Source organism: Leptonychotes weddellii, chromosome 9 (assembly GCF_054177405.1).
Source record: "Leptonychotes weddellii isolate Sample4059 chromosome 9, ASM5417740v2, whole genome shotgun sequence".
In the NCBI taxonomy this organism is placed as follows: domain Eukaryota; kingdom Metazoa; phylum Chordata; class Mammalia; order Carnivora; family Phocidae; genus Leptonychotes; species Leptonychotes weddellii.
The window spans coordinates 11,366,242-11,379,617 of record NC_138377.1 but is presented as its reverse complement, the minus strand read 5'-3'; the positions used below and the strand labels follow the sequence as shown (position 1 = coordinate 11,379,617).

General features: G+C 48.8%; 1 protein-coding gene across 1 annotated transcript in view; it reads right to left on the bottom strand.

The window, feature by feature from the left end:
* The window catches only part of TTC7B (tetratricopeptide repeat domain 7B), a 219,442-nt gene that overhangs the window by 192,258 nt on the left and 13,808 nt on the right, over positions 1-13,376 (bottom strand). Inside the window, exon 2 of the mRNA XM_081829739.1 lies at positions 3,305-3,459. Within this exon, the coding sequence (XP_081685865.1) occupies positions 3,305-3,459 (155 nt within the window). The remainder of the gene's footprint in view (positions 1-3,304; positions 3,460-13,376) is intronic.

Here is a 13,376-nt window from a genome sequence, read left to right as displayed (position 1 = left end):
GCACCCCACCAGGAGACGCACTGATTTAAGGTCAAGAAGAGAACAAGTTTCACAGTAGCCAGCTACTGGGGCAACACACCCATGCAAAAGCTGGGCAACTTTGGAACATGCTTTATAGGGTAGAGGAAGCTTAAAAATGGCCGCAGGAGAAAAATAACATCGCAGTAAATGACATGTCTCTGGTGCTCGTTGTGAAAGAGCTTCCACATCTGAGCCTCAAGACAACCCCCAGCTAACTATGCTTACGGATGAGAAATGTGAAGCTCAGAAAGGGTACGTAACTTCGCCGAATCACACAGCTTATAAAGCTAGAACTGGAACACAAACTCAAGAATTCTAACTTGAAATTCCATGTTCTTAATACTGCACTGGGTGGAGAGCAAAAAAACCATCAGCACCTGGTAAACCAGAAGGTTAATTTTTCACAGTGAAGTTAGGGATCTGGAAGGAGGAAACAAACTAGCCAGATGTCAGGCCTGGAGCATGATCCTCAACCTTTCTCCCCTAGCACACAGCCACACCCTCTGGCCTCTTGAAGGGATGCTTGAGTCTGATGGCCGTCCCTGGGAAGCATGGCCCACGTGTCCACTGTCCCTCTACCCTTTCTCACTGATGAGGACCGACGAGTATCATGAACTGACTCTGAAGAGAAGTGTGGCATGGCCCTTTAAAAGAAACAGGGAAAGAGAGAATATGTGTTTTTAAAGGCCCAAATGCAGCACCAAGTGCTTAGTAAACTGAGCTTCCTATATTCAAGTGATGCTCGGGGCGCCTGGGTGGCTCAGTCAGTCAAGCATCTGACTCTTGATTTTGGCTCAGGTCATGACCTTGGGTCATGGGATCGAGCCCTGCATCAGGCTCTGTGCTCAGCATGGAGTCTGCTTGTCCCTCTCCCTCTCCTTCTGCTCCTCCCTCCACTCCCACTCACTCTCTCTATCTCTAAAATAAATAAATAAAATCTTTAAAAAAATAAAATAAAATAATTAACTGATGCTCTCAAGCCAGCCTGAGGGGACTGGAGCTGTGTCCAGTGGAGACAGACACACACAGAGGCCATTTAGAATGGAGGCTTTCTGCCCGCATTTCCAGAAGCCTGCAGCCACATAACTGACAAACACGTAACACTCACTTATACAAATGTTGCCCAAGCCCCCAACTGCTCCAGGGCCAAGGAGGTGACCAGATGACAAGGAGGAAGGACATCTCTGAATGAAAGCTCACAGGCTTGGAATATCTAAGAGCTGGGAGGGTCCAAGCTCACCCCTCCAACAGCCCACCCTATTCAAACTGACAGAAACTAAACCCCAGAGAGGGAGATGGCCTCCTTGGGGGTCACACAACAATTTGGGAATAGGCACAAGTTTCCAAAACAGATACAAAAAGTAAAGCTAAGGAAAACATGGCTTCTTGGCGGGGAGGGGTGGGATGTACACAAACATGAGAATAAAGTCCAGAGAAGTAGCCCTGGAGGGTTCTGAGATGGGAAGTGAAGAAAAAGGAAAGAGAAATCATCAAGGTTAAAGGCAAAGAGCTACAAATGAAAAACAGCAAAAAAAAACCAACCCAAATAAAAAATGGGCAAAGCACCTGAATAGATATTTCTCCGAAGAAGACATACAAATGGCCAATAAGTACATGAAAAGATGCTCAACATTCCTGATCATCAGGGAAACGCAAATCAAAACCACAATGAAATATCACCTCAAAACTATTAGGATGGCTACTATCCAAAACCAAAACAATACCAAAAAACAGAAAATAAAAAATGCTGACAAGGATGTGGTGAAATTGGAACTCAGTGTTGGTGAGAATGTAAAATGTAAAATGGTGCAGCTGCTATGGAAAATAGTATGGAGATTCCTTAAAAAATTAACCATAGAATTACCATATGGTTAAGCATCCAGCTCTCGATTTCGGCTCAGGTCATGATCTCAGAGTTATGAGTGCGAGCCCCACATCAGGCTCTGCACTGGGCATGGAGCCTGCTTAAGATTCTCCCTCTCCCTCTGCCCTTCCTCTCTCTCTCCCCTTCTCTCTCTCCCCACCCTCTTAAAAAAAAAAGTCTGTATTATAGCAGCATTATTCAAAGTACCAAAAGGCAGAAGCAATCTCAGTGACCACTCACAGATGGATAAACAAAACGCTGTATAAACCTACAATGGAGTATATTATTCAGCCTTAAAAAGGAAGGGAATTCTGACACATGCTACAACATGGATGAACCTTGAGGACATTATGTTAATGAAATAAACCAGTCATAAAAAGACAAATACTCTACAATTCCGCTTATATGAGGGACCTGGAGCAGTCAGAATCATAGAGACAGAAAGTAGACTGGGGGTTGCCAGGGGCGAAGGGGGGGATAGAGAGTCATGCAGAGACGGAGGCTCATGCATAGACAGTTTCAGTCTGGGATGAGAAAAAAGTTCTGGAGATGAGATAACGGTGAGGGGTGCACAACAGCACAACGGCAGCTGAAGACGCTGACGGGCCTGGGGCTGGGTGCAGGCAGCTACCTGGAGGAGCGTGACCTCCGAAGAGCAGGAAGAACCAGCCTTCAGGGCGGGGAAGAACTCAGAGCCCCGTAAGTGAGCTAATGGGTGTGGGGGGCGGCGGGGACAGGGGGAGCAAAACCTAAAGGAAAGGAGATTCAAAGGGAGCAAGAAAAGAATATGTGATGAGAGGGAAAGCAGAGTCTAGAGACGGGAAGACAGGGCAGGGAAGGAGCAGAGCAGAAGGGTAGCGCTTAAGGTCTCCTGGGCCATGAGGGTTAGGGCCATCGCTCAGGCAGAGGGACGGTTCCATCCTGGCTGCCTCCCCCACCAAAGTACCAGGCTTGTGCTCGCCAGGAGGAGCCCCACACAGTTCTGGGCCACGGCAGCCGGGGGACGTTCAGGAGCTGCATATTTCAGGCAGGAATTGTGCGGTAAATGGCACTCCTGATTAACTCCTCTCTTTCCTAGAGTGGGCCAAGGCGTCAGGTTGAGCTCTGGTCCATATACAACAGCTCTCTTCCAAGCACCTGGAGAAGATTTTTCAGAATAACGTGTCACTGAAGACTCACCAGAGAGACCCTAGTGAGCTGGAAGCCCCCATAAGGTGGTTAGCCGGACAGGGGGCCGACACGCCGATCCCACGGTGAGCAGGCCTGCTTCTGAGACGCCACGCTGTGGCAGTGTGCTCATGCGCTCTGCCACTGCCCTGTCCATTGCAGGCCATCCTTCCCCATGGCTCACTGCCCTGAGGAGGCAGAACAAGCATCACCCCACTGCCCCCCTCAGCTCAGCTCGGAGACCCACAGTACCTTTAGGTTCCCGCGGTCCAGGGCGGCGGTCAGATGCTTGCGGACCTCGGTCAGCTGGGGCCTGGGGCCTCGGGGACTGGCCCCCTGGCGCAGGGGGTGTTCCTTCAGGGACTGCTCCAGCTTCGACTCCCCGAGGAGGAGCTCTGCCATGTCATCTACAAAGAACAAAATGAGAAGCTAAATGGGAGCCAGGAATGGTCTGTGTGCTGGGAAGCTCCGCCCGGGGAACTCAGGACCACCACACCCTTGCTCCATGCCCCCAGCAAGGTCCTTCTGGAACTTCATAGCCTTACAGGGAGTCCAAGTGGGCACCAGCTTACAGTGAATTCTGTTCATTAATAAGAATGTTCCAGAATGTGGGCGCCTCGGTGGCTCAGTTGGTTAAGCGACTGCCTTCGGCTCAGGTCGTGATCCTGGAGTCCCAGGATTGAGTCCTGCATCAGGCTCCCCACTCAGCGGGGAGTCTGCTTCTCCCTCTGACCCTCCCCCCTCTCATGTGCTCTCTCTCTCTCAAATAAATAAATAAAATCTTTAAAAAAAAGAATGTTCCAGAATGTGTACACAGATAGGAGGTAGCTCAATCCTTTGTCACACATTTATTGAATCTAGAAAGACTAGATACGTATTAACATGGAGAGAGTGCAAGCTCAGTAGGAAAACACAGCTGTCTGTCTTATGCTATTTTTCGGCATGATCTGTACAAAATAATACTATGCATTTTCCAAAACTGATGCAGTGAAATCTCCTAGCTCTTTTGTGTTCTGTGGTCTTACACATGGATGTGAGCTGGAGCAACGTCTCTACAGATTCTTAAAATGAGTTTGTGTCAAAATGACCCGAATGCACGCAGTCTGTTTCTGCCTAAAAGTCGAAGCTATACAGACACTGACAACTAGGAATGTCTAGATGAAGGTTTTATTCCTAAGACTACACTACTTAGAGTTACAATTCCGTTACTGTCCACGTTGGCTTGTTAATTAGAATGAAGAGCTCACTCCAGAAGTAGCTCTTGGGAATCCACACGTCTGGATGTTCTGAATAAACCCAGAACAATTCATACACCAGCGTGAGCACAACCTATTTATTCTGTGACGGGACAGGACCGAACTGTATTAAAATATAAGCGCAGTGTAAAAGGTCTGGAAGGATGTACCTCAAATCCACGATTGTAGCTATCACTGGGGTGCAGAGCGGGGAGGACCTCAACTGGAGTTAGCGGCCAAAATGGACTCTAGTTTTATCTTTAACATTCCGGTCCCAGAAAGAACAGATTGGCCTATTATTTAGGTAATCTAAAATTAAGTCAAGAAACAGTCACGGAGCACCCACTGAGATTCTGAGTGGTAGGTCCACTAAGGCAGTGAGCTATAAGGAGAGCCTTCCCAGTCCTCTGGTCAGTGACCCAAATCTGCCAAATCTAAAGTTCTCAGCAGTGCCTCTGTCTGTGTACTGGGAAGCCCGAAGTAGTCTCTTAGAGATGAGACCTGGGGTCCTGGGATGGGCCAAGCCACAGTAAACCAGGGCTGAGTTAAGTTACTGAACTCAAGAATTCTCTAAGTTGTCCAAGAAGGAAAAGCAAATTGCCTACAAGCTGAGGGAACATCAGGCAGGACCACAGCAGCGTCCTACAGCAGAAGACAAGGACACAACGTCTGCAGAGGACACAGGGACACAGAGCTTAACCCAAGAGGCCTGGAGCCGGCTGTAACACCGGTCAGGTACAAGAGCAGCAAGCAGCCTCCTCCCAGAAGCATGAGACCTTCCTGAGACTGAAATGCAGCTAATAAAGAAATCCAGGGCTCAGGGATGAAGGATGTGTGGGCAGAGGCCTGACAGTGAGGATCAGAACATTGACATAGAGAATACTGAATGCCCACAAGAATTAGTTAGGGAACAGAATGGGACTGCTATAAACCAACCCAATGCAAAAATGACAATGTATCAAAATTGGGAAGTGCTTCAGAGTACCATCTTTCAAAACAAGGTAATACATGCTCAAAGAAAAAAACATGACCCCAATCTTTTTAAAACTTTACTGCACTCTTTCGGGAAACAATGCCACATGGTGAAGCATTTATCTAGAGCTCAACAATTCCCTGAGATTCACTTTCCTTTCCTTCTTCCCGTCAGTACTTATTAATACTTTATTTTTAAAATAGCTGCTGCCCGGGGCGCCTGGGTGGCTCAGTTGTTAAGCGTCTGCCTTCAGCTCAGGTCATGATCCCAGGGTCCTGGGATCGAGCCCTGCATCCGGCTCCTCGCTCAGCGGGAAGCCTGCTTCTCCCTCTCCCACTCCCCCTGCTTGTGTTCCCTCTCCTGCTGTCTATCTCTCTCTCCGTCAAATAAATAAAATCGTTAAAAATAAAATAAAATAATAAAATAAAATAGCTGCTGCCCAACAGATATGGATGCAAGCCACATGTTATTTTAAAAGTTGCAGTAGCTATGCTAAAAAAGGAAAAAGAAACAAGTGAAGTTAATTTTGATAATATCTTTTATTTAACTCAATATATCCAAAATATTGTTAGTTGAACAAGCAATCCACATTTTTTAATTATCAACATGTTTTATATTCCTGTTCGTACTAAGTTTTCCAAATCTAAGGGCACCTGGCTGGCTCCATCAGTAGAGCATGTGACTTGATCTTGGGGTCATGAGTTTGAGCCCCAGGTTGGGCGTAGAGATGACTTAAAAAAAAAAAAAAAGTTTTCCAAATCTAGAGTGTACTTTACACTTATGACACATCTCAATTCGAACCAGCCACATTTCAAGTGGTCAGCAGCTACCCATGGCTAATGGCTGTGGTATCAGATGGGAGTGTGATCATCATTTATAAAAGTATGCCTGTTTATCTTTATTCTGTCTGTTTCCCTAAAAAGATGTCTAGAATGAGTATCACTTAAGAATAAGTAATAAAAATTTCCAAATGATAGGATTTGGGATAATTTTTTCACTCTCATCTTTGCAGTTTGAATTATTTTTATTGAGCAGAATCATTTTATATTGCTTTTAGGAAAAACTGTGACTCTTCTTTAAAAACTGGAAGTATATATCTTGGGACATTAATGGTGGTTATTTGAGTGGTGAGACTATTAGTATACATTGACTTTCTTTTTTGTAGATTTTAAATTTCCAAAAAATAAAATAACATGAGATTCAGAGTCATAGATATAAATCCCAGTTTGTCACACTGTCTGTGGCCCTAGGATTTAGCCTCGGTGTTTTGGGGTGCAATTCTAAGAAAGCCCCTCTGTATATCTGAGCTGAAGATTCCTATCTCCGCATATCCCTCATTTCCACCCCCACTCTGATCACCTCCCTGCTTCGGGCTCCTTTGACCTTGCAGCTGGAAATGGCTGCCCCGAGCAGACTCCCCAGGCCAACAAGCAGAAAGGACAGCAGATCGGGCCCTCTGCTGTCTGCCACCTCTTTCTAGCTGTGAGACCGGGGGCACATCGCTTACCCTCTTGAAGCACCAGCCTGCATTTATGAAAGGGGAATAATACCACGACCATAGCAAGACTGTGGATGAGAGCTAATGAGTTCTCAGTGAGGGAAACACTGTGGCCTAGCCTGCCACACCTCTCAACTAGACCTGACAGGCTGAGCAGGATGTGGACTGGCTAACAGTACAGGGAAAGGCAAACCAGGCTGAGGGAACAGCAGAACATAAGAAAAGTGTGAAGGTGAAAGCACATTGGACCAAGTGGCCAGAGAAGAGGGTGTGGGTGAGTGAGGGGACAAGAATGGAGACTTAAGTGGGGAGCAGAACATGGGACTAACAGTTCCCTTCTCCCCGCTCAGCCCCATCCCCACGGAAAATAGGACCTGGAAGTTTCCACAGGCAGTTCTCCACACGCAGGCCCCATGAACCTCCTCCTCCATGCCTTTGGGACGACTTGGAATACTAGGAACACCATCCACCATTACTTGATAAAGACCTATTCATCTTTCAAGCACTGTTCACATCTCTCCCCACACATGCCCTATCCCAAGCCAGCCCCAGCTGCCCCAGGAACCTCAAGCACCCCAACCTAGGTGTTTACATATCTGTCTGCCCCTTCCAGACTGTAATGAGAGGCCTGAAGGAAGAATCTGTGTGTTACTTAGTTTTTAGTCTCAGAGCCGAGCACAATGTCTGGCACAGAGTCTGTGCTCAATAAATGGTGAATTAATTGAATGATGGGCCAAGGCACTTGGACTATACCCTCCTGTGTTAGGCCTGGTCCTGGTGGCACAATCGGTCAGTTGTCCCCAAATATTCATTCTCCCCTTCTTCCTTTAGTATTAGAGTCCCTGAGTTTTATCAGTGCACATAGCTGCCAACGTAAAGACTACTTCCCAGGCTCTCCGGGAGCTGGAGGCTGCCACGTGACTAAGTTATGGCCAATGGGATGTGAGCAGAAGTACTGTATGCAGCTTCTCTGCTGGGCCCTTCCAGGGAATGAGCTTACCCTCCAGTTTCTCTTCACCCTACCCCATTAGCTGGAGTGAGTCTTGGCTGGTGGAAAATGGTGCATCCATTCCGGTCCTCAAGATGGAAGCCATCTACTTTGGAGCACAACATTAGGAGCCTTGGTCTCCAACACCCAGGAGCTGTCACTGAGCCCTGGACTATTTATGATCAATTATTACATGAGAGAGAAACACTGACTTCTACCTTGCTCTTGCTTTAGTCACTGTTACTCTGATCTTAGTTACAGTGGCCAAACTGTTATCCTAGCTAGATCCCCCCACCACCAAACAGGCTTTAAGTTGAGAACTGCTATCTGAGAACACCTTACCAATCAATACTCATTCCCAGAGTCTCTCATGTCTAGAAGGAATCCCACAGAACCCAATTAAGGGTTTTGATAGAACACCCTGACATCACCTCTCCTGTTTCACTGGCTTTATAGCCTAGGCTTGCGAAAATATTTAAACAAAGGACTACATATAAGGAGAAGTATAAAACTACCACCTTAGTGTTTTGTAGGATTTACAGCCTTTTAGTTTCTTGATCTCCTGATACTGGGGGTCACACCAGAGCCTTGCTGCTAAGATGTGCAGAGAGCCCAGCTCTATCAGAACAACTGGGTGGGCCCTTGGAAAGGTTCGGCTGAGAGGAAGAGGCTTTGCGCAGAATGAGGAGACACAGTCCCTCCCCTCATGGAAGTTCTAGTCCCTCAGCACCACTCCACACACTGCAGCTCTACTGGAGATGTGTATAGTCCTGGGTGGTGGAGGACGAGACAAAGCCTTCACCAAGAATATTACAGGTACATGTTTATAAAATGGAAAATGTGCGGAAAGGTCTTTCAAGCAGCAGAGACAGAATATGCAAAGGCACGACACAGCCTAGCTGTCTGGGGAACTCCAAGTAATTTGTTAGAGCTGAACCATGAAGGGCAGAGAGAGGAAGATGGCCAGAGTTGCGAGTTCCCTGCCAGGTAGGCAAGGATCAGCTCCTCAGGTCTGGAAGGAGCTGTGCACTCTGAGCAAAGAGCTTACATTCCAATTTGAAATTGGCATGGTGGTTGCAAAATCGTTTGTGCAACTGTAAACATTTTCAGGCTCCAATGAATCTCCCAAGCAAACCACATTTTCTTTGCTCTCCCTCGAAAAAGGTGACTTCCCTACCACTCACTCTCCCAACCAGGAGGGCAAAGATCTGAAAAATATCCATGAACTCAGGCCAGAGAAATCATACAGAGATGGCAAGACTCCGTCCTCATGAGGCAGGAGCTCAGCAGCCTGACCAACACTCCACGGCACCGGGTGATCCTGTCAAGGACCTGCGGGTTCCCGATTCAGAGCCTGCGAGTGACGAAAGAAACAGAGGTCACCAAGCCAGCTGTTACTGCCCATAGTGTGTCCGCTTACACGCTAGGACAGTGAGGTACAAGGAAAACAAAGGCCCCTCGGGCATACAAGAAAATTAATTCCAGCTGGATTAAAGAATTAAGTATGAAATAGAAGAGGATAAAAAGATAAAAATAGAACTTTCACTTCCAGCCAAGATGGAACAAATTTACCCTCCTGTATAAAATAACCACAAACACAGGATAGACTATATGGAAAAACAATTCTCATGACTCTGGACATGGGACCACAGAGAAAAGTCATCCCTGAGAAGTGCGTAGCAAACAAGGTGAGCTCTGGGATTTGCCTTGAGAGTTTCCGGCTACCCCACAGGAACAGGGAGCCCTTACATCAGGATTCTGCCACATGAAAGACTTAAATCTGAGTATCTCTCCCCCACTCATTTGCCTACTCACACTCGCCAGGCACAGGGTAGGGCGCAGCCAGGCAAGCCACACTGCAGGTGGAGAAGCAGGACTGCACGGTGGGGCCAGGCATGTACTTTCCAGAATGCAAAAGCCCAGCATTACAACGTGGAGGACAGAGCTCTGGCCTCAGGCAGCCCCAGGCTTAATACCAGCTCTGCTGCTTACTAGCTGTGTGGCCCTGGGCAAGTTACTTAACCTCTCTGAACCTTAGTTTCCTCACCTGGCTACTGTGAGGCTAAGACATCATGTATGTAATGCACAGGGTACAAAGCAGGTGCTGAGTAGACGTGCATTACTGTTCCTGTTACTGCCATTCGTTTTGGACTTGCTATTTCCCAGAATGGTTATGTTGGATCTAATGAGGTCAGAAAGCTCTGTGAGACACAAGCCCTGTGCTCAAGAGGCCTGCAATCCAGTGGGAAGATAAGAACATTGTGCAACATTTATTACTAGACAAGCCATGCTGGGCGCTTACTAAATGCCGCGCAGTGGGCTAAGCCATTTACACGATCCCATTAGTCCTCCCAACCTCGCTAGGGCCTGTTAGCATCTCCATCTCACAAATGGAGAGCCGGGCACAAGAGGTGAAGCAACATGCCAAAGGTCACACAGCCAGTCGGTCCCGGAGCAGGGATTTTGAACCCAGGCCGTCTCCCTGCCCTGTGGTCCCAGCATGTGGACATCAGCCTCCAGAAAAGGGGCCCAGCTTCCCTCCCAACCAGCTGTGTGAGCAGGCCGTTCCTAAGTCCCTTTCCTGATCCACCTGCTAGGACTCTCAGGGGACAGGAGTGAGGAGGGACTCAGGGGAACCCAGGGCTCGTTCCACGTTTCCTTCAGGCATTTTTCAGGGTGTAAGTGAGGCTGCAGAAACCAGCTCCCCAGGAACTTACGTGGAGCCAAAGCCTGAAGCCGAACAGAGACCACTCCTGGGGACCGTCACTGAGAAGAATAAGGGGAATTAGCCCCCCAGGGGAGGGGCACTCTGGTGCCATGCTTCATCTCCAAACAGTCCCCTGAGCCCCAAGCTGGCCCAGCTCCACGCCCAGCAGCCTCAGCCTCCCTGATCCCCCCACCGAGGGGGGGGGCTGTGGCCTTTGCCCCCTGAGGTGACTGCCCCTTCCTCCCAGTCTTCTCCCTCGAGGGATAAACAGCTGACACCCAGAGATTTGATCAGATGGGGAAGAAAAGCTTAGGGTTTCTACTCTATTCCAGGGAGTACTTGATATCAAGACCAAAAAAAAAAAAAAATCTCAACAACTGGGATTTGTCAATCGAGAAGCATTTAGGTCTATTCAAACCATTCCTGTCGTGGCTGTGATCCAAGAGGAAAAACAAATTCCCTTTCAGGCAGGAGCCGGTTCTTCAGCTCTCCTCTGTCACCCAGCAGAGACAGCCAGCTTCTCCATCTCTTGGTCTCAGCACGACCTCAGTGAATTTCGTCCCCTCACTGACCCGGCTTCTTGTAAGTCACAGGTGTCTCTCTCAGCACTCGCAATACCTGTCATCCCCCTCCCCACCAAAAAGTGACAGAAACACAGACACTGTTGGACTGTGTTGGTAGAAGCATGATGGAATGAGTGTCTGCAGAGGGCAACTGAGCAACATCTATAAAATGACTTATGTACCTACATCTCCTGACCCAGAAAGCCCAGTTTTAGTAACTTCTCCCCTACATACATGCGCTCTCGGGCACCAGGAGGTACATACAGGAATGCTGGCTACGTACAGCCCTCGTGGTAAGAGCACAGGACAGAACACAGCCGTACGGTCCTCACCTGGGACGTGTTAAATGAATTATGCTACACCCCACGTGATGGGACATGATGTGTCCATTACATGAAGGAAACGGATCTCCATACAGCCCCGTGGTAGGCTGACTGCACACACTACCCCAGGGCTTCACACCTCCCTGAATCCACGTGCTCTGTGGCCGCTCACGCTGACCCTGGGCTGGGCCACGTGATTTGCTCTGATTGATAGGACAGTAGTGCACCCGACACACACAGAAGCTGGGAAACGGACTTACACATCGGCTTCCCGCTTGCTTCTCTGTGACCACCTTGAGCCCGTGGCCGGGCTGGCCTGGATCTAAGAAAGGCCACGGGGAACAGAGCTGAGTCGTCTCAGCCAGGCCCCGCCACGTGAGCGAGCCAGCCAAGGGCAGCCATGTCACGGAGCCGACCCGCAGCTGGCTACAGACGTAGGAGCGAGCCCGGGCAAGCCCAGAATGGTGACAAATAATAAAAGGTGGCTGTTTTAAGACACTGAGTTTGGGATGGTCTGTTACACAGCAGTAGGTAACAACGTCAGAGAGAGATACAAATAGGGTGTGCCGTCTGTTACTATTGTGTGTAAAAAAAACAAAACCAACAACACACTTTCTAATAAATCTACATATATGCTGAATATTTCTGAAAGGACCCCCCCAAGAAAGGCCTAAGAGTGGCTACATCTGTGGAAAGGGGCAGGAGGGCACAAAGATGATGTAGGAAGGAAGTTACTTTTCTCTTGTATTATTTGATTTTTAGTACCATGTACCTTCATTACCTGCACAAAACATTAAGTAATTAATTTAAAAGGAAAAGAAGATGGCCTGTATTGGAGTGTGCTCTGACTCCGGAATGCCTAGTCTGGTCACCCACAAGGGGTTCACACGACCTGGCCCATCATCTCAGAGCCAGGTGGAGGAGGTCTGCATCTGTGGTTATGACTGAGAGCTTGTCACCCGCTCTCCCTGGGCCACCAGCCTCCCGTATGCACACTCTCCAGGCCCCCTGCATCCTTCCGAGGCCGTGGCAATCTGTCTCACCTGAGGGTGCCTGGACACGTTGTATCTCCCTCCCTTCTTCTGCCAAAATCCAGGCATCGTGTGAGATGCATTTCAGGGTCACCTTGGAGAAGCCTTCCTGCTCCCTCGGCCTGAGCTCCCCATGCTCCTCACATTCACACACCAGCCAGCATTTACTTAGCACCTGCCAGCATCTGGCATGGACAGCAGTGAAGGAGACAGAGGGGTCTCTGCCCTTGTGCTGCCTACATTCCAGAAGGGGAGACAAACCAGAAAAAGGCCAGCTAGTGGTAAGAGATCAGCAGAGAGTTAAAACAGGGACGTGACAGGGAGTGACCGGGTGGCTATTTGAGACTGGGCAGTCGGATCAGGGCCAGAGTCTCCAAGGAGTCTGAGTTTGAGACTTGCATGACGAGACAGAGTCTGCCAGGCAAAGATCCGCGGGAAGAACACCCTGCAGCCCGTGGAAGGGCCCTGGGGTGGGAACATGGCTGGCACGTTCGAGGAACAGCAAGAGGGCCGTGTGGCTGGAACGGTGGGGACGGATCAGGATAGTCAGAGAGGCGGGTAAGGGCAGCCATGAGCACGCTCATAGACTGTGGTCAGCGGTGTGGCTTTCCTCTGAAGCACACCTGGAAGCCTCTGGAGGGAGTGGAGAGTGTGCAAGCAGGGCTGAAGGGATCTGGTTTAGGTTCACTGTGTGGAGAATGAAATTGGGGCTGGAGCAGTCGAGGAGATGGAAGGGACGGTCAGAAGGTCACTGCGGGAGTCTGGCGGGGGGGTGACAGACGCTGGGACAAGGGGGCAGAGGTGAGAAAGAGTGCAGAAAGGGAGAGACAAGCGGAGGGAGGACACAATTTGGAGGTAAGATATACAATTTGGAGGTAAGATATACACAATTTGGAGGTAAGATATGGGTTGGACTGGAGGTGTGGCAGACCGAATAATACCCCCCACACCCCAGAGATGACTGTGTCCTAGTTGCTGGAACCTGTGAATATGTCACCTTACATGG